This window comes from Notothenia rossii, assembly GCF_949606895.1.
Source record: "Notothenia rossii genome assembly, chromosome: 9".
NCBI classification, from domain to species: Eukaryota; Metazoa; Chordata; class Actinopteri; order Perciformes; family Nototheniidae; genus Notothenia; species Notothenia rossii.
In genome coordinates, this window is record NC_136907.1 from 77905320 (window position 1) to 77926917 (window position 21598).

Here is a 21598-nt window from a genome sequence, read left to right on the forward strand (position 1 = left end):
CCACCGCGGGGGGGGTGGGGGGGTGGTGCTAGTGGATCGCCGGAGTTGTATTAGATTAACATTAACATGCTTATTGTAGTTGTAAGTGCACTGTCTTGATGGAGCATATGTGTGGGCTGGACCTGTATTATAGGAAAGGAGTGAGCAGAGGGTAGAGTTGTTGATTGTTGTTCTGTTTTCTGTGAATATCTGCCTCACCCTCTCAGAATTTCAGTTGCACGCGCTACTAAAGAGACGCGCTACCATGGAAACCAAACAATGGTCTAGCTGTATTAAAGTCCGAGTGGAAACAGTCCTGAGTAAATCGGATTTAGTCAGAAATCGGGAGAAATGCGGGAGAAATATGACCCCGGGAGGAAACCGGGAGAGGGCAATGAAATCGGGAGTTTCCCGCGAAAATCGGGAGGGTTGGCAAGTATGGTCTGGAAACAACAGTAAAAAGTTCACCAGAACATTTTAATACTAAGGTTTTTTATTATAGCTCATTATTTGAGTGTTGCATTTGTATTTATAAACAGTGGATACAACAAAATAAAATTACCCACTGCAGCTTATAGTGTTGTGTCTTTATGGGGAATATATCTTTGCACTAACTGTGGATAAATCAGGGACCAACAGGGATCAGCAAGTCATTTTTTATAGTGTTGAATCTGCGGGTACTTCCTGAAGCAAAATAAGGTCTTTTTCATGTTCATGATGAGTCACTTCAGGTTTTTGATAATTGGTTAGCACTACAGTACAACATATCACATTTCTTTGTAGTGCATACTGAGCCGCCTTTCTTTTTGTTTTCGTTTATGTTAGTGTGAACTCTGATGTCCCTCCCGACCTAACACATTACATTTCTACTATCGCCGTAAATGTGTTTCCCTCAGTCCATTTCATTACTTTTATGGTTAGGAGTGAATATAAAACTATGCAGTATAAGCGTTCAGAATCGTAACTGTAATTGGGTTCATTTCACCAACACTAGTACCCGGTAGTAAAGTACTTGACTGCATCATACTGTGGAGAAAATGCTCATTATTTCATGTCTTTGTGATGCTGTTTTTCAGAACGAGGCAACATGTTATCGACCCTCATCAGTCCAATACGACACTGGGATACTGAAGCATCATCGGCTGAGGATGCAGACAGTTCAAGTAAATATTTGTTTCCTTTCGTGCAAAACAATTTTTTTCTGTGTTCTGCTGACAAAGACAGTTTGTAACATTACGACAGCATCAAAGTGTTGCAGTGTTACATTTTTAGACACGCTAAAGTGACTTTATCAATGTTATTGTCAGCCTGTCAGTTGATTGGTCAATTATTTGGTCCAAACTAATATCAACCATAACATGGATTGCCATTAAAGTTTGTACTCACATTCATGGTCAGGATGAATCCTACTGAATTTGAGGTTTTCCTAAAATGTCTTCCAGCTCCACTGTGTAGTTAGCGTTTATACCGTAGTTCTAAGACGGTTGCGTATTCTGAACTTTTGCTAATTGAAAACCAACAAAAAAGAGTCAATTTGGGTAGCTCAATGCCATACCATGCAGTGTATATGCACCATTAGTCTTATTACCTACAAGTCGGCCTAATGACAGCTAGAAAAATAAACAAAAAATCCCAGTTTTTTTCCATGCCACGTTTCCTGTTGTTATTTCCTTATCTGTCAACAGGCAGCAGTTTGGAGGTGAAAGAGAATGAGGATTATACGAGCCACATGGACTGCGACTTACTACGGAAATATCATCCAGCAGCTTTTTGCACAACTTTCCCCAAACACGGTACCCGATCCCTAAAGAGGAAGCAGTCGCCGCTCCACCAGAGCCCCTTGACTTGTAAGAGACCAGCCTGGGCTGTCACTCAGAAAAACGCACTTGTGCACCTCAACGAGTTACAACCTGGTCTGCGGTATGAAATCATGTCGAAGACCGGCCCACTGCACGCTCCAGTGTTTTCTGTTGGTGTGGAGGTGAACGGTTTCCTTTTTGAGGGCAGAGGACCGACTAAAAAGCAAGCCAAGATGAGGGTTGCAGAACTTGCGCTTCGGTCTTTCATCCAGTTTCAAAACGCCTCGCAGGCTCACGCCTCCATCGGGAACTTTACCAGCACTCCTGTGGATTTTACAGCCGATAAACTGGACATCCATGACGCATTCCTAAAAGAGTTTGAGCCATCTTTGCTGGAAAACTGTCAACTCCTACAGTGCAACACAGCAAAAAAGGAGGTTTTCTCCAGCATTTACAACTACAGACGAGTTGTCCGCCTCAAACTGGACTTCTCCTCAACTAAACCCAAAAGAGAAGCCATTAGCACCTCACTTTTAGAGCACCTCAGCCCAGTGGCGCTGCTTAACGAGCTGCGACCAGGACTCAGATACATGTGCCTGACGGAGAGAGTTCATGGCAGGCCGATGAGGAGTTTTGTTATGGTGGTCAGGGTGGAGGGGGGGGTGTTTGAAGGGTGTGGTCACAGTAAACGGATGGCAAAAGCCCAGGCAGCCGCAGCCGCCCTGCAGTCCGTTTACAACATCACTCTGGGTCCGGAGAGGAAAGTGATGGGTCTTAACGGCAGCAGAGCTAAACTTCAGCTACCTCAGGTGAGGAGGTCCAACATCTTCTTCTGGCAGGCAGTATTTAGACATGGATGTATAGAGAAAAGAAGAAAAAAAACATGCCACTTTTAGGACCTAACAAATCAAAGTTATTTTTAAGTGTGTCTTTCCACATTTTACTATATGGGAAAATGACTTAGCGGTGGTGACGTGAAGTCATGTGACCGTGCTGTGGTTCCTTTATAGCCCAACATTAGCCTCCTTTAGCTTAGCGGTGGTGACGTGAAGTCATGTGACCGTGCTGTAGTTCCTTTATAGCCCAACATTAGCCGCCTTTAGCTTAGCGGTGGTGACGTGAAGTCATGTGACCCTGCTGTAGTTCCTTTATAGCCCAACATTAGCCACCTTTAGCTTAGCGGTGGTGACGTGAAGTCATGTGACCGTGCTGTAGTTCCTTTATAGCCCAACATTAGCCTCCTTTAGCTTAGCGGTGGTGACGTGAAGTCATGTGACCCTGCTGTAGTTCCTTTATAGCCCAACATTAGCCGCCTTTAGCTTAGCGGTGGTGACGTGAAGTCATGTGACCGTGCTGTAGTTCCTTTATAGCCCAACATTAGCCGCCTTTAGCTTAGCGGTGGTGACGTGAAGTCATGTGACCGTGCTGTAGTTCCTTTATAGCCCAACATTAGCCGCCTTTAGCTTAGCGGTGGTGACGTGAAGTCATGTGACCATGCTGTAGTTCCTTTATAGCCCAACATTAGCCGCCTTTAGCTTAGCGGTGGTGACGTGAAGTCATGTGACCCTGCTGTAGTTCCTTTATAGCCCAACATTAGCCTCCTTTAGCTTAGCGGTGGTGACGTGAAGTCATGTGACCGTGCTGTAGTTCCTTTATAGCCCAACATTAGCCACCTTTAGCTTAGCGGTGGTGACGTGAAGTCATGTGACCGTGCTGTAGTTCCTTTATAGCCCAACATTAGCCGCCTTTAGCTTAGCGGTGGTGACGTGAAGTCATGTTACCGTGCTGTAGTTCCTTTATAGCCCAACATTAGCCGCCTTTAGCTTAGCGGTGGTGACGTGAAGTCATGTGACCATGCTGTAGTTCCTTTATAGCCCAACATTAGCCGTCTTTAGCTTAGCAGTGGTGACGTGAAGTCATGTGACCGTGCTGTAGTTCCTTTATAGCCCAACATTAGCCTCCTTTAGCTTAGCGGTGGTGACGTGAAGTCATGTGACCGTGCTGTAGTTCCTTTATAGCCCAACATTAGCCTCCTTTAGCTTAGCGGTGGTGACGTGAAGTCATGTGACCGTGCTGTAGTTCCTTTATAGCCCAACATTAGCCACCTTTAGCTTAGCGGTGGTGATGTGAAGTCATGTGACCTTGATATAGTTCCTTTATAACCCAACATTAGCCACCTTTAGCTTAGCGTTGGTGACGTGAAGTCATGTGACCTTGATATAGTTCCTTTATAGCCCAACATTAGCCTTTTACTTCCGGAGATTGTATTATGGATTAACCATTATAAAAGTGGTGATATATGTGGAGAGTTTTATAACATGAAAAAATGTAATTGTCGGGTAGCCCTTGCAATGGCAACTTGCTGACATCATCATCAGTAATTTTGACAAGTATGTTATTTTGCATCTGTAGACAAATGTCTTGTCAGCATTTGACACAGAATACAGAGTAAAGAGACGGACTCAGTGTATCAGGTTTCTCTCGCTCTGAAACATCAGCAGTGACACTGAATTCACCTCGTATCTGTTCAGCCTGTTTTCAGCCAGTCTTCTAAATGGTCTGGATGAATGGGTCTGAGGTGCGCCGTATGCTACCAAATGAAGTGTGGCGCACATCAGCCCGGCCATCATGGCTTGAGGCCGATAGATGGTGTCCTGTATGCATCGTCTGCAGAATCCAAACATCCTTATTATGTCTGCAAGCCTTTAGGGAATTGTCCTCGACGTGGTTTGCTGTCGTTCTTTATGAATACAAGAAGATGTGTCTGCACGGAGCTGAAGAGGCTGACTGAGCATGGCTAATGCAGAAACATATCTTCATGCTAATATGCAAAGGAATATAGACTCTTAGACAGACATGTAGATGCTTTATTAAGCCCTGGGGAGTGATTCAAGAGGATGGTGACATTTTTGATTGTCTCTGGACAAAAGGTTGATTTCACTCTTCATGCTTTAGGCTGACACCAAAACGTAACCATATGCAAAAGCTTTCCCCCTTTATGTCTTGGAAATTGTTATTTTTTCACAGCCTCCCAGACGGATAATTTAGCATCTTCTCCCCCCTTCAATATGAACTGTCTGTCAGGCGGCGTGACGCATTAATGAACATGATTACAGCACATTAGGGATGAAGGAGGAGCGGCAGCAGACCGCGGAGAGAGAGGTGGAGCGGGGAAGGCGGTGTGAAGAGCATAATAATCTGACAGATAATTGTTTAACGCACTCATTACACACGACCTTGTGCCGCTGTCATCCAGAAAACGTCGAGCCAGAGAGTTTCGCTCCCAAAAACGATCATCTGCTCTTTCAAAAACAGAGGAAACATACAGAGTGTTAGAAACACTGAGGTCACATCACGGGTTATATTTCTGGGGATTTGTGGAAGTGGATGTCATGAAATCTACACCTTTATTCCACATGTTCGAGCTTCTCATTCATACAGTTTGAGAAAATTAGCAGCCCAGTCTTTAAAGCTTTATCCACGGCACTAAAAGTACCAACACTTGATCAGTAAACGCAGATTTAAGGGAGGCTGCAGTTCTTATAAATCCATAATATAAGAACTTTATTGATCCCAATTTGGGAAATGTTTTTGTTGCAGTGGCATAAAAAGACATGGCATTGCACAATAAAAAAAAAAATTGGAGACGTTCCCTGATTTAGGGTTTTCCAGTATTTATACATTAATAATATAATATTAATGTTGTTTTAATCCACATGTGATTATGTGTTTCTGCTAACCCTCTCTTTACCAATACAATCATCAGAGCACAACAACCAACCGATTCAAGAGCATCTATCTAAAGAAACTGATAGGCAGTGAGTGATGCCTCCAGTTCAAATGAAAACCACCACATTTGGAGAAACTTTGTGTGGAAAAATCTTGTCGTTGTCCAAGAGTCATTTATTTTATACTTAAATGTAAAATAACAATCAATCCAAGACCTGTGAAATCTTCAAACCCAGATTCAAGATTCAAGATTCTTAGCTCACAGGCTCCTCCAACAGAGCAACATGAATATATACAGAACATAAAACAAATAAAACAAATACAATAGTGTAGAGAATGCTTTTTGAGTAAATACAAATAAGATAGAAATAGTGCAAGAAGAGTCTTATTATACACAGAGCATATCCGTCAAAAATCTAATCAAAAACTGTGCTTTAAGCCCCTGATGCCTCCTGTGTGATTGTCCTAGTCCTGATCACATTTCAATGACCTTTCGCTCTAAGACGTCTTTCTGTTGGTTCTCACTGCAAACACTATCTCTGATCACTCCATGATTTAGGATGCAGCACATGTTGAAGTCACAAGTGGTTCCTGTGGGAAATGAATTTGGTTGGGATTTATGTATTTGTACTGTCTATCTCCCGACAGTATGGGTGAAATCAAGTTGGACGGAAACAACTCCTAGTTTTGATGATTTAATCAAATCTAAGAGAACAACAATACACCAATTAGGATCACACATATCCCATACACATTAAATCGCATTCAGTAGAATAATCACACTTACTAGTGGCCTCTCCTGATTCCTCAATCTCAATGACGTTAATTTATGTTCCTCTCTATTTATAACACATCAATAAACCCCGCGAATCTCCACCCAGATTTAAAGTCACACTCACATAAACTGAACCCCATTAATTTCACCCTCATACACCCAACACAAAACCATGAGTTTACAGCACAGTATTTCAACTGCATATAACATTTCCAACCATTTGGATTACACAGTTCTTACATAAATTGACTAATAAACTCTCTGCATTGCAAACACATAATAACTATGTCTACAACCTTATTATCAAAACATCCAATGTGTTTCAAATACATTAGAACCAGGCTTATGTATTCGATACAAATAAAGTCTATGCATTTTAAATTCATAAGATCCAGGTTTATGTATATAAAATAAATATAACTTATTTGGTGCATTAATTTAACAATGCATAAAATGTATACATTGGAGTGGAGTTACTATAGTAACGTGTACTCCACATTTTGTGGAGGTGGCATGGTGGCATGACACATTTGTTGTTAGTGCTGTGAGTGTGGGGAATGTGGTTATGTATTATAAAAGTAGATTATTACAAAATAAGCTAAATTTATTTTATATACATAAACCTGGATTTTATGAATATAAAATGCATAGACTTTATTTATATTGAATACATAAGCCTGGTTCTAATGTATTAGAAACACATTGGATGTATTGATAATAAGGTTGTATATAGAGATGTCCCGATCCGATCACGTGATCGGGGATCGGAGCCGATCACCTGATTTTCAAAAGATCGGAATCGGGAGAAAAAAATCGGGGATCGGGATTTATTTTTTATTTTTTTTAAATACTTTTTTTAAAATGTTGTATTCAATGTTACAAAACAAAAATGACCATGTTCAAGTCTTAAAGTCATCCTGAGGCCTTAGTTTTGGTTTCAAATTACAGAACATCATGTATGTGTTGCTTCTTTGGGGCTTGTTTTCATAGACCTGCTTATTTCTCTCAAATCTGGCAACAGAGTGGGCGCAGTGTCTAATTGTAGCAGTAAGCTAACGAGTACTGAAAGCTTTATTTTGTTTTGATCCAATGCTGCACAACTGAACTGATCCAATGCTGCTGTGAAAGAAAGAAGCTATATCCATGTTGGATAGAATATCCAATTTAAATAAGAAAAAATAACCTTAAGGGACAACTTGAATGCTTTTTTCTCTCTTAATGCTTTGCATAAAGATCGGATCGGGAAAAATCAGTATCGGTAAATTGTCAAAATCAAATGATCGGAATCGGATCGGGAGCAAAAAAAGGTGATCGGGACATACCTAGTTGTACACATAGTTATTATGTATTTGCAATGCAGAGAGTTTATTAGTCGATTTATGTAAGAACTATGTAATCCAAATGGATGGACATTTTATATGCAATTGAAATACATAAATCCTCTATAGGGCCAAATATTTCTAACTAACTATCTCCCCATAAAAAGAGCGACAGTCCTCTACAGATATAATTAGACATATTTCGACAGGTAGGAGTGCTACACCTGTTCCCCCGCAGACTGGAGGACTTTACAGTGAAAAGAAACTCTCGGCCTTCGCTGTCAGACTGTCAGAGAGTTTTCGGCGAGCTTCGTTCCGGAGGTCCGGGCAGAAACATGTCACAGTTGTTGCTGCATCCCTGCTGACTTTGTTTGAAAGTTTTCTGTGTGTTTGCTGGAAAAAATACAACAGTAGGAGTCACAATGTCCTCAGGTTTAAATATAGGTGAAGCAGAATAGCACAGTGTAGTTTCTCGAAAAAAATAACTGTTATATAAACTATAGGAACATTAAAACATAAATAGAAATAATACGTTTTTATTAGAAGGGAGATAGTGTGGATTATAGTGATATAGTTTCCACAAGAGACTCTTTCACAGTCAGATATGTTTTTTACCAAGTAAACAAAAGTGATGGTGTCTAGACAGTCTATTTTAAATCTATTTTTTTCTCATCAGGCCAACATGTGCAAAAACATGGCAGCTAACAAAAAGGACTTCATAGAAACATTAAACTGCCTGTTAACTTAAAGGATAACTTAAGTAAAACAAATATTAATAACATGTGTGGGACAATCAGGTTAAGATCGTCTGATTCTTTAGTTCTGTGATATTCTCACCAAAATGTCACATGCGAGAACTACAGAATAAAACGACATGTTCAATATGCATGCTCCACTTTTCAAACGATGCCTCTACCATTTCGTCTTCTCCTGCAGGTCTTTGCAGAGTCCGTCTTCCACCTGGTGAGAGAGAAATACTCCCAGCTGACGGACGTTTGTTCCTCTTCGTACGCCAAACACAAAGTGCTGGCAGGAGTCGTGATGAGCAGAGGTTTGTTATCTTACTACACAATATCTGGCTGAGATAGGAAGAAGTATTTATAATGAATTAAATTAATAGAGTGGTGCAGTGACGAGTCCTAAAACCAGGAAGTGAGTCAGCATTTCTCCACTTCCTGTTCCCTCGTCTCAGAGCCAATGGGATTTCTCCATAGGATTTTGGAAAATATCTGTAAATAATGTCTGTGATTGAGACACATTGAAGAGACGGATCATGTTTTGTTCTACACATTAAATCCATCAGCAGTGACCCCACTGGTGATTTCTGAAGAGTTGACGTGTCTGAGAAACGATGGTTGTTACCAAGTGGCTGAAAGGACTACAGAAGTTGAGGACGTTGTGCGTCATTACGCCGAACACGTAAACACTCCGCTAAGTTAGTTTCTGTTCTGCTTGAAAGCAAGTACCTGCCTCCCGCAGACTGTTCAAACAAACGCTTCAACTCGTTCCATCTAGAATCTGTGTGTTTGAATATGGATCTCAAGTTGGCGTGATGTTGAAGCAGCGACCCTGCTGTAGCTCCTTTATAGCATAACGTTAGCATTTTGCTTCTGGCGACTAGATTTATGATTTGAAAATTATAAAAGTAGGGTAGACATGTGGAGATTATCAGGCTGAACAAAACGTGCATTTTTCAAACAGGTTCGTTTCCCACAGACCTTATTTCGAGCTATTTTCCAAAATCCTCTGGAGAAATCCCGTTGCTTTTTTATCGAGGGAACCAGCAGCTTCCTTCCGGGTAAACATGTCATCCCTGCACCGCTCTATTGGGTCTTGGATGTAAACATTGCATCCATTGTCTTTTCTGGAGCCTTCACGCGTAATATTTGATGCACATAAATTCAAATTCCTTGTTTTGTACAAACCAAACCAAGAATGATTGACTTGGTTGTAAAATGTCCGTCGTAGAAGTTTAAAAAGATATAATGTAGCCAGATGTGAGAATGTGACGGACCGCGGATGGAAAGTAGCTCAACGCTAAATCCGGCACACATTTCATGTTTTAAGTTTTCTTTAATGCAATGTCCCTGCCAAATAAACAAATAAATAAATAAATAAGATCTAGGTAAATCAAATCCCAGGTGTTGTCTCAACAAGAATATTAAAACATGTGAAACACTTTCCATATCTTATGATTTATCAACTATAATCCTAAAAAAAAACACGTCACATAGCCCCACACTGTTGTAGTGTAGAAAACAGAACAAAAAAACATCTTCTTAATTATCCATTTAAATACAGGGATCTTCCCAATATTCATGTGGGCAATTAGAACAGTAGAGGCGCATCTGAGTAAAACTGTAATGCTGCAATTCAAAAAACACGTTACCTCAAATTACCCGTTGTATCCAGAGCCCTTTTTACCGTCTTTGATGAGGCCAGATTGACACAGCATGTTTCTGATTTGTTGGATTGATTATTCTGTCACACATTTGTCATCAGCTCGTCTCAGCACAGAGGAAATGTCTTGTTCTCAGAGACAAATGAGGCGTCTTGTTTGATTTGCATCATGTTGAATGTCTTGCACCATGAATTGTTTGTTGATCGAGTCTCCAGAAGTCTAAGCAGATGCTTTCCACTCTGTCTTTTGTTAAATCCTTCATTTCTTTTCCAGGATTTGACCTCAGGACAGCGCAGGTGGTGTCTCTGGCCACAGGGACTAAGTGTCTGGATTTGGACAATGACAGTGACCACAGTGAAACACTGAGTGACTGCCACGCAGAAGTCATGACCCGCAGGGCGCTGGTTCGATTCCTGTACGCTCAGCTGGAGCTGCTGCTCTGGTACGACCCTCAAATTACCCTAAAATACGTTTTTTTGCTTATATATCTTTGTCTAGGCTTGGTGGGGAATCTAGCTTTCTGACTGGGGGAATTTTGTCGTCAAATATCTATCTTAAAGGTCCCCTATTATACTGTTTTTAGTCAATATATTATAGGTCTCAGATATATACAGAACCTGTCTTTGATTGGCTCCAAACACCAAACAGATCATTGCAGCATTACCCATAATCCAAAATGTTTCAAAAGAGCTGATTCTCTGTCTGTTAATTTAGATCAAGGGTAGCCAACGCGATGCCCGTGGGCACTTAGTCGCCCGCAGGGGGGAAATTGGTCGCCCGCGTGCATGTTGTAAAAATAGCACAAGTCACCACGTTGCTCCGTCTAAAAAAATTATTGAATACATTTTTATTTTTAAAATGACAATATTGAATATAAAATTTTAAAAGCACACATTTTGTGTACATATGTAAGTGAAATGGAGATTTGGTGCGTGAAATTGAACTCTGACCCCAGATAGGTTCAGAGTTGAACTCCACGCACCAAATCTCCGTTCCACCTTTAGCTGAGACAAGCTAGCATGAGCAGCTACGATCATGGGCCTCATCACACACACACACACACACACACACACACACACACACACACACACACACACACACACACACACACACACACACACACACACACACACACACACACACACACACACACACACACACACACACACACACACACACACACACACACACACACACACACACACACACACACACACACACACACACACACACACACCAGTGGTGAGGATCTCAGCCTGCCACTGAAGTTCAACCAGAAAACATCAGCAGTTAGCTGTTAGCAGTTAGCAAACAGAGATCACAGCTCCTCATATCTGTTCAGAAACTGGACAAAAGTTAAACAAGTACAAACCACAGACTGTCTGTGTCATGGTGAATACAGTCGTTGGTTTATTTATGTCTGTAGGCCGTTGTTATGAGTGTGGAATGAGCATATATAACGTTAGCTTAGCCTGGGCGACCCAATCTCCATTCAGAAAACAAGCATTTTAAAAGGTTTTTCGCCTGCCGTCTTGTCTGCAGACTTGTTAAGCATTAATTCATGGTTTTTACTAAACGGTATCAGTATGTTGTTACTTCGGCATCATTTAGAAACGTGTATTACAATTTAATCACGGTAAAATATGTTCATTTTGTTGTAGTTGTAGCTCCCGAGCCAGCGCGTCTTGTTTGAATGATGCGAGTAAACACAGCTGGCAGCAGCGGTGAAACTCGAGCGATTAGAGCGAAGTCACGTCCGGTGTGAACGCAGCATTACAACGACCCCTGATAGATCTCGCGAGAATGTGTATAAATATAGATACATTTTCATAACAAAACAATGGGGTTGCTATAGCAATGGTAAATCATTGTTAATAATTATTATGAGGAATAATTAACATTAACATGTGATCAGACACTCCTTCACATAAAGTAAATTAATATGTATTCTGATTATTATTAATAATAATATTATCATTAAAGGTGAACCGTGCAATTATGTTATTCAGGAAGTTTGTATCAAACAAGTAGCCCTTCGTATTACTCAGTACCCTTGAAGTAGCCCTCGGTGACAAAAAGGTTGGTGACCCCTGCTTTAGATGAAAATAAGGAGCCCCTCCCCACGCCCCTCTGAGAGATGTTTGGTTACAAAGAACTCAATGGTGCTCTAGGAGGAGATTCAGTTGATAAGGGGGGGGGTTACCTTGGTTGCTGATTGGCTAATGGTTACGCAAGCCAAAAAATCGTTATGACATCATAAAGTGGCCAAAATCTGATCAGCTCATTTTCAGACAGGTTTTTATAGAAATGGATCAAAAAGAGAGAGAATCTTTGTTCCTGAAACTTTCAGAGGCTCTTTCCACAGAGGGGACACATGTTGATGTAGAAGAGACATGAAGAAGAGGGGACACATGTTGATGTAGAAGAGACATGAAGAAGAGGGGACACATGTTGATGTAGAAGAGACATGGAGAAGAGGGGACACATGTTGATGTAGAAGAGACATGAAGAAGAGGGGACACATGTTGATGTAGAAGAGACATGAAGAAGAGGGGACACATGTTGATGTAGAAGAGACATGAAGAAGAGGGGACACATGTTGATGTAGAAGAGACATGGAGAAGAGGGGACACATGTTGATGTAGAAGAGACATGAAGAAGAGGGGACACATGTTGATGTAGAAGAGACATGAAGAAGAGGGGACACATGTTGATGTAGAAGAGACATGAAGAAGAGGGGACACATGTTGATGTAGAAGAGACATGGAGAAGAGGGGACACATGTTGATGTAGAAGAGACATGAAGAAGAGGGGACACATGTTGATGTAGAAGAGACATGAAGAAGAGGGGACACATGTTGATGTAGAAGAGACATGGAGAAGAGGGGACACATGTTGATGTAGAAGAGACATGAAGAAGAGGGGACACATGTTGATGTAGAAGAGACATGAAGAAGAGGGGACACATGTTGATGTAGAAGAGACATGAAGAAGAGGGGACACATGTTGATGTAGAAAAGACATGAAGAAGAGGGGACACATGTTGATGTAGAAGAGACATGAAGAAGAGGGGACACATGTTGATGTAGAAGAGACATGAAGAAGAGGGGACACATGTTGATGTAGAAGAGACATGAAGAAGAGGGGACACATGTTGATGTAGAAGAGACATGAAGAAGAGGGGACACATGGTGATGTAGAAGAGACATGGAGAAGAGGGGACACATGTTGATGTAGAAGAGACATGGAGAAGAGGGGAAACATGTTGATGTAGAAGAGACATGAAGAAGAGGGGACACATGTTGATGTAGAAGAGACATGAAGAAGAGGGGACACATGTTGATGTAGAAGAGACATGAAGAAGAGGGGACACATGTTGATGTAGAAGAGACATGAAGAAGAGGGGACACATGTTGATGTAGAAGAGACATGAAGGAGAGGGGAAACATGTTGATGTAGAAGAGACATGAAGAAGAGGGGACACATGTTGATGTAGAAGAGACATGAAGGAGAGGGGAAACATGTTGATGTAGAAGAGACATGAAGAAGAGGGGACACATGTTGATGTAGAAGAGACATGAAGAAGAGGGGACACATGTTGATGTAGAAGAGACATGAAGAAGAGGGGACACATGTTGATGTAGAAGAGACATGAAGAAGAGGGGACACATGGTGATGTAGAAGAGACATGAAGAAGAGGGGACACATGTTGATGTAGAAGAGACATGAAGAAGAGGGGACACATGTTGATGTAGAAGAGACATGAAGGAGAGGGGAAACATGTTGATGTAGAAGAGACATGAAGAAGAGGGGACACATGTTGATGTAGAAGAGACATGGAGAAGAAGGGACACATGTTGATGTAGAAGAGACATGAAGAAGAGGGGACACATGTTGATGTAGAAGAGACATGAAGGAGAGGGGAAACATGTTGATGTAGAAGAGACATGAAGAAGAGGGGACACATGTTGATGTAGAAGAGACGTGGAGAAGAGGGGACACATGTTGATGTAGAAGAGACTTGAACAAGTGTATTTTGCATAATAGGTGACCTTTAACATAATTATCTTGTTAGCGTGTCAGTAACTGAACACTTTGAAATGATGCACAAACATCGAACTAACCCCAATTCATGACGATAAAATAAAAAGCGATGATATTTTGGACAGACATGGATGTTGACTACAACAGTCATGCATACAGTTGTGAGGAGCCAATTCTGGTTTGAAATGCTTTCATTTAAAGTGAAGGCTATGAAGGGCGCTGGTTCGATTCCCGTACGCTCAGCTGGAGCTGCTGCTCTGGTACGACCCTCAAATGACCTTAAAATACGTTTTTTGTTTCTATTTTTTGCCTAGGCTTGGTGGGGAATCTAGCTTTCTGACCAGGGGCATTTTCTTGTCAAATGTTTAGTCCTTACTCAGCATCGTATGGGGTCGAATCAGTCTAAAAAATAAATAAATGCACACAGAAGGAAACACAAATGTCTCCATCCACACACATATTTTTCAATGCACACACAAAAACGTATCATTTTATAAATGTAAAAACGTAGCATTGTCGTTAGGGCAATATGTCAGTATTATGGAATTTATTTAAAATGTGCAAAAACGTCCACTTGGACTCAAGGATACATTTATTAGAGTTTGCTGGTCAAAGTAACGGTCACTTTGATTTAAAGTAGATATCTCAGATTTCGGAACCTTCACTTAATCCCAATTCATGACAGTTTGACACAATTGTCTAAAAGGAATGCAAGGCTGTATTTTTCTTGATATCAACAAATAACATGAAGAAATACAAACCCAAAACTCTAAGTCTGTCTCTCAATGAAGTCATATTTCTTGTCTTTGGCTTTCAGCTCTAAGCCCATTGAAGACGTTAATCTTTTACAAAACCTCTCTCAATATATTGGAGTCTCAAAACCTTAAAATAACCAAATCTAACTTTATCCGCAGCTGCAAGAACGGTTAACCATGACAATGAATACAAAACTGACTGTTTTCATAAATGATTTCGTGTCTGTCCCTCTGTCTCTGTCTCATGTTGGACTTCCCTCTGTGTTTCCTCTCCGTAGTAAACCAGCAGACTGTGAGGAACAATCCATTTTCGTACCAAATGAAGTCAGCGGTGGCTTCCGGCTGCAGGACGGCGTTTTCTTCCACATGTTCGTCAGCTCGTCGCCGTGCGGAGACGCTCGACTCAACTGCCCCTACGAGACCACGGCTGCATGTGAGAACAAAGAGATTAGACGATGGGAATAATGACCATACTGATGTTTTGGTTTTTGTGATGTCATCGTGATGTCATCGTGATGTAATTTGATCGGCAACCTCAATTTGAATGTTTTAAATTAAATCAAAGACCCTTTTTTTTATTTGGCTTATCATTTTTAGTAGTATCACTGTTCATGTTTTATTGTTTTTACATATTTTAATTATGTTCCTCATTTATTATTGTGATTTTTTTTGTCATGCTCTGTAAAGCACTTTTGGCTGAAGCATGAAAGGTGCTAAATAAATAAAGTTTATCATTATCTTAGAATAACTTTACCCTTTTACGGTTTGGGTTTTCAGTTCATGAAAGTTAATAGGAACATTTTGGTTGCCTAAAAGAGTCCGGTTTAGCGTTCGGTTGTACTGAGTTCGATCCCCACGTGTCACTTTATGGTTCCAAGAAACAAACTTTCCAAATGTCCCAGATTGGGATCAATAAAGTATCTTATCTTATCATCTTATCTTGAAGCTTTAAAACAGTAATCTACAAAGGAATTGGTGACTTTCTGGTGAGTACAAACACTTCTGGTGTCTTTCATCAAAGTATTGGACCAAGTGAGATTTTGAAGTGTTGATGAAGTACGATAAAGAGTCAGAGGATCTCAAAAGTTATTACAATTCATCTAAAAAAGTACAGGTTATGATAGCGTTAAAGATCAAATCAGAGAATCACCAAAGTCAGTGGGATTTATCCCCTCATGAATGTTTATATGGAATGTCATGGTAATCCATCTAATAGCTGTTGAGATATTTAAGCCTGGACTAAACTGGCAGACCAACAATATCCAGAGTATAAGTCCTCTTCTTCTCTTTGTCAGATCCCAGCAGGAGGTTTCACTGTCACCTCAGGGTGAAAGTGGACGGTGGTGAAGGGACACTGCCAATCACAGCAAGAAGAGCCAATCAGAACAATATGGCAGCGTGTAAATCACCCGTCACAATGTCCTGCACAGACAAGATGGCAAAGTGAGTTTATAATCCGCCCTAGATGTAATAACAGTGTATTTATTGTAACATGGGTTTAATATGGGTCTTTTAACAGTGTAACACACGGATAATAAGGGTGTAATATGGGTCTTTTAACAGAGTAACACACGGATAATAAGGGTGTAATATGGGTCTTTTAACAGAGTAACACACGGATAATAAGGGTGGAATATGGGTCTTTTAACAGTGTAACACACGGATAATAAGGGTGGAATATGGGTCTTTAAACAGAGTGACACACGGATAATAAGGATGTAATATGGGTCTTTTAACAGAGTAACACACGGATAATAAGGGTGTAATATGGGTCTTTTAACAGAGCAACACACGGATAATAAGGGTGTAATATGGGTCTTTTAACAGAGTAACACACGGATAATAAGGGTGTAATATGGGTCTTTTAACAGAGTAACACACGGATAATAAGGGTGTAATATGGGTCTTTTAACAGAGCAACACACGGATAATAAGGGTGTAATATGGGTCTTTTAACAGAGTAACACACGGATAATAAGGGTGGAATATGGGTCTTTTAACAGTGTAACACACGGATAATAAGGGTGTAATATGGGTCTTTTAACAGAGTAACACACGGATAATAAGGGAGTAATATGGGTCTTTTAACAGAGTAACACACGGATAATAAGGGTGTAATATGGGTCTTTTAACAGTGTAACACACGGATAATAAGGGTGTAATATGGGTCTTTTAACAGAGTAACACACGGATAATAAGGGTGGAATATGGGTCTTTTAACAGTGTGACACACGGATAATAAGGGTGTAATATGGGTCTTTTAACAGAGTAACACACGGATAATAAGGGAGTAATATGGGTCTTTTAACAGAGTAACACACGGATAATAAGGGTGTAATATGGGTCTTTTAACAGTGTAACACACGGATAATAAGGGTGTAATATGGGTCTTTTAACAGAGTAACACACGGATAATAAGGGTGGAATATGGGTCTTTTAACAGTGTAACACACGGATAATAAGGGTGGAATATGGGTCTTTTAACAGAGTAACACACGGATAATAAGGGTGGAATATGGGTCTTTTAACAGTGTGACACACGGATAATAAGGATGGAATATGGGTCTTTTAACAGTGTGACACACGGATAATAAGGGTGTAATATGGGTCTTTGAACAGAGTAACACACGGATAATAAGGGTGGAATATGGGTCTTTTAACAGAGTAACACACGGATAATAAGGGTGGAATATGGGTCTTTGAACAGAGTAACACACGGATAATAAGGGTGTAATATGGGTCTTTTAACAGTGTAACACACGGATAATAAGGGTGGAATATGGGTCTTTTAACAGAGTAACACACGGATAATAAGGGTGTAATATGGGTCTTTTAACAGAGTAACACACGGATAATAAGGGTGGAATATGGGTCTTTTAACAGAGTAACACACGGATAATAAGGGTGTAATATGGGTCTTTTAACAGAGTAACACACGGATAATAAGGGTGGAATATGGGTCTTTTAACAGAGTAACACACGGATAATAAGGGTGGAATATGGGTCTTTTAACAGAGTAACACACGGATAATAAGGGTGGAATATGGGTCTTTTAACAGTGTAACACACGGATAATAAGGGTGTAATATGGGTCTTTTAACAGAGTAACACACGGATAATAAGGGTGTAATATGGGTCTTTGAACAGAGTAACACACGGATAATAAGGGTGGAATATGGGTCTTTTAACAGAGTAACACACGGATAATAAGGGAGTAATATGGGTCTTTTAACAGAGTAACACACGGATAATAAGGGTGGAATATGGGTCTTTTAACAGAGTAACACACGGATAATAAGGGTGTAATATGGGTCTTTGAACAGTGTAACACACGGATAATAAGGGTGGAATATGGGTCTTTTAACAGAGTAACACACGGATAATAAGGGTGTAATATGGGTCTTTGAACAGAGTAACACACGGATAATAAGGGTGGAATATGGGTCTTTTAACAGTGTAACACACGGATAATAAGGGAGTAATATGGGTCTTTTAACAGAGTAACACACGGATAATAAGGGTGGAATATGGGTCTTTTAACAGAGTAACACACGGATAATAAGGGTGTAATATGGGTCTTTGAACAGTGTAACACACGGATAATAAGGGTGGAATATGGGTCTTTTAACAGAGTAACACACGGATAATAAGGGTGTAATATGGGTCTTTGAACAGAGTAACACACGGATAATAAGGGTGGAATATGGGTCTTTTAACAGTGTAACACACGGATAATAAGGGAGTAATATGGGTCTTTTAACAGAGTAACACACGGATAATAAGGGTGGAATATGGGTCTTTTAACAGAGTAACACACGGATAATAAGGGTGTAATATGGGTCTTTTAACAGAGTAACACACGGATAATAAGGGTGTAATATGGGTCTTTGAACAGAGTAACACACGGATAATAAGGGAGTAATATGGGTCTTTTAACAGTGTAACACACGGATAATAAGGGTGTAATATGGGTCTTTTAACAGTGTAACACACGGATAATAAGGGTGTAATATGGGTCTTTTAACAGTGTAACACACGGATAATAAAGGTGGAATATGGGTCTTTTAACAGAGTAACACACGGATAATAAGGGTGTAATATGGGTCTTTTAACAGAGTAACACACGGATAATAAGGGTGGAATATGGGTCTTTGAACAGAGTAACACACGGATAATAAGGGTGTAATATGGGTCTTTGAACAGAGTAACACACGGATAATAAGGGTGGAATATGGGTCTTTGAACAGAGTAACACACGGATAATAAGGGTGTAATATGGGTCTTTTAACAGAGTAACACACGGATAATAAGGGAGTAATATGGGTCTTTGAACAGAGTAACACACGGATAATAAGGGAGTAATATGGGTCTTTTAACAGAGTAACACACGGATAATAAGGGAGTAATATGGGTCTTTTAACAGAGTAACACACGGATAATAAGGGAGTAATATGGGTCTTTTAACAGAGTAACACACGGATAATAAGGGAGTAATATGGGTCTTTTAACAGAGTAACACACGGATAATAAGGGAGTAATATGGGTCTTTTAACAGAGTAACACACGGATAATAAGGGAGTAATATGGGTCTTTTAACAGAGTAACACACGGATAATAAGGGAGTAATATGGGTCTTTTAACAGAGTGACACACGGATAATAAGGGAGTAATATGGGTCTTTTAACAGTGTAACACACGGATAATAAGGGTGTAATATGGGTCTTTAAACAGAGTAACACACGGATAATAAGGGAGTAATATGGGTCTTTTAACAGAGTAACACACGGATAATAAGGGTGTAATATGGGTCTTTTAACAGAGTAACACACGGATAATAAGGGTGGAATATGGGTCTTTTAACAGAGTAACACACGGATAATAAGGGTGGAATATGGGTCTTTAAACAGAGTAACACACGGATAATAAGGGAGTAATATGGGTCTTTTAACAGAGTAACACACGGATAATAAGGGTGGAATATGGGTCTTTGAACAGAGTGACACACGGATAATAAGGGTGTAATATGGGTCTTTTAACAGTGTGACACACGGATAATAAGGGTGTAATATGGGTCTTTTAACAGTGTAACACATGGATAATAAGGGTGTAATATGGGTCTTTTAACAGTGTAACACACGGATAATAAGGGTGGAATATGGGTCTTTTAACAGAGTAACACACGGATAATAAGGGTGGAATATGGGTCTTTAAACAGTGTAACACACGGATAATAAGGGAGTAATATGGGTCTTTTAACAGAGTAACACACGGATAATAAGGGAGTAATATGGGTATTTTAACAGAGTAACACACGGATAATAAGGGAGTAATATGGGTCTTTTAACAGAGTAACACACGGATAATAAGGGAGTAATATGGGTATTTTAACAGTGTGACACACGGATAATAAGGGAGTAATATGGGTATTTTAACAGTGTAACACACGGATAATAAGGGAGTAATATGGGTATTTTAACAGTGTGACACACGGATAATAAGGGAGTAATATGGGTCTTTTAACAGAGTAACACACGGATAATAAGGGAGTAATATGGGTCTTTTAACAGAGTAACACACGGATAATAAGGGAGTAATATGGGTCTTTTAACAGAGTAACACACGGATAATAAGGGAGTAATATGGGTATTTTAACAGTGTGACACACGGATAATAAGGGTGTAATATGGGTCTTTTAACAGTGTAACACATGGATAATAAGGGTGTAATATGGGTCTTTAAACAGTGTAACACACGGATAATAAGGGAGTAATATGGGTATTTTAACAGTGTGACACACGGATAATAAGGGTGTAATATGGGTCTTTTAACAGTGTAACACACGGATAATAAGGGTGGAATATGGGTCTTTTAACAGTGTAACACACGGATAATAAGGGTGGAATATGGGTCTTTAAACAGTGTAACACACGGATAATAAGGGAGTAATATGGGTATTTTAACAGTGTGACACACGGATAATAAGGGTGTAATATGGGTCTTTTAACAGTGTAACACATGGATAATAAGGGTGTAATATGGGTCTTTTAACAGTGTAACACATGGATAATAAGGGTGTAATATGGGTCTTTTAACAGAGTAACACACGGATAATAAGGGTGTAATATGGGTCTTTTAACAGTGTAACACACGGATAATAAGGGTGGAATATGAGTCTTTTAACAGTGTAACACACGGATAATAAGGGTGGAATATGAGTCTTTTAACAGTGTAACACACGGATAATAAGGGTGGAATATGGGTCTTTAAACAGTGTAACACACGGATAATAAGGGAGTAATATGGGTATTTTAACAGTGTGACACACGGATAATAAGGGTGTAATATGGGTCTTTTAACAGTGTAACACATGGATAATAAGGGTGTAATATGGGTCTTTTAACAGTGTAACACACGGATAATAAGGGTGGAATATGGGTCTTTTAACAGAGTAACACACGGATAATAAGGGTGTAATATGGGTCTTTTAACAGAGTAACACACGGATAATAAGGGTGTAATATGGGTCTTTTAACAGTGTAACACACGGATAATAAGGGTGTAATATGGGTCTTTTAACAGAGTAACACACGGATAATAAGGGTGGAATATGGGTCTTTGAACAGAGTAACACACGGATAATAAGGGTGTAATATGGGTCTTTTAACAGAGTAACACACGGATAATAAGGGTGTAATATGGGTCTTTTAACAGTGTAACACACGGATAATAAGGGTGGAATATGGGTCTTTTAACAGAGTAACACACGGATAATAAGGGTGTAATATGGGTCTTTTAAC

The 21598-nt window shown here is 40.0% G+C and overlaps 2 protein-coding genes across 2 annotated transcripts in view; one reads left to right on the forward strand and one right to left on the reverse strand.

Annotated features, from left to right (window-relative positions):
* Positions 1 to 21598, forward strand: part of LOC307020638 (double-stranded RNA-specific editase B2-like) — a 198896-nt gene that overhangs the window by 174046 nt on the left and 3252 nt on the right. Inside the window, 6 exon segments of the mRNA XM_079652148.1 lie at positions 1056 to 1142; positions 1665 to 2587; positions 8538 to 8652; positions 10276 to 10444; positions 15080 to 15234; positions 16097 to 16244. Coding sequence (XP_079508274.1) covers positions 1056 to 1142; positions 1665 to 2587; positions 8538 to 8652; positions 10276 to 10444; positions 15080 to 15234; positions 16097 to 16244 — 1597 coding nt within the window.
* The window catches only part of LOC307020643 (tripartite motif-containing protein 16-like), a 282404-nt gene that overhangs the window by 132993 nt on the left and 127813 nt on the right, over positions 1 to 21598 (reverse strand). The window lies entirely within an intron of this gene.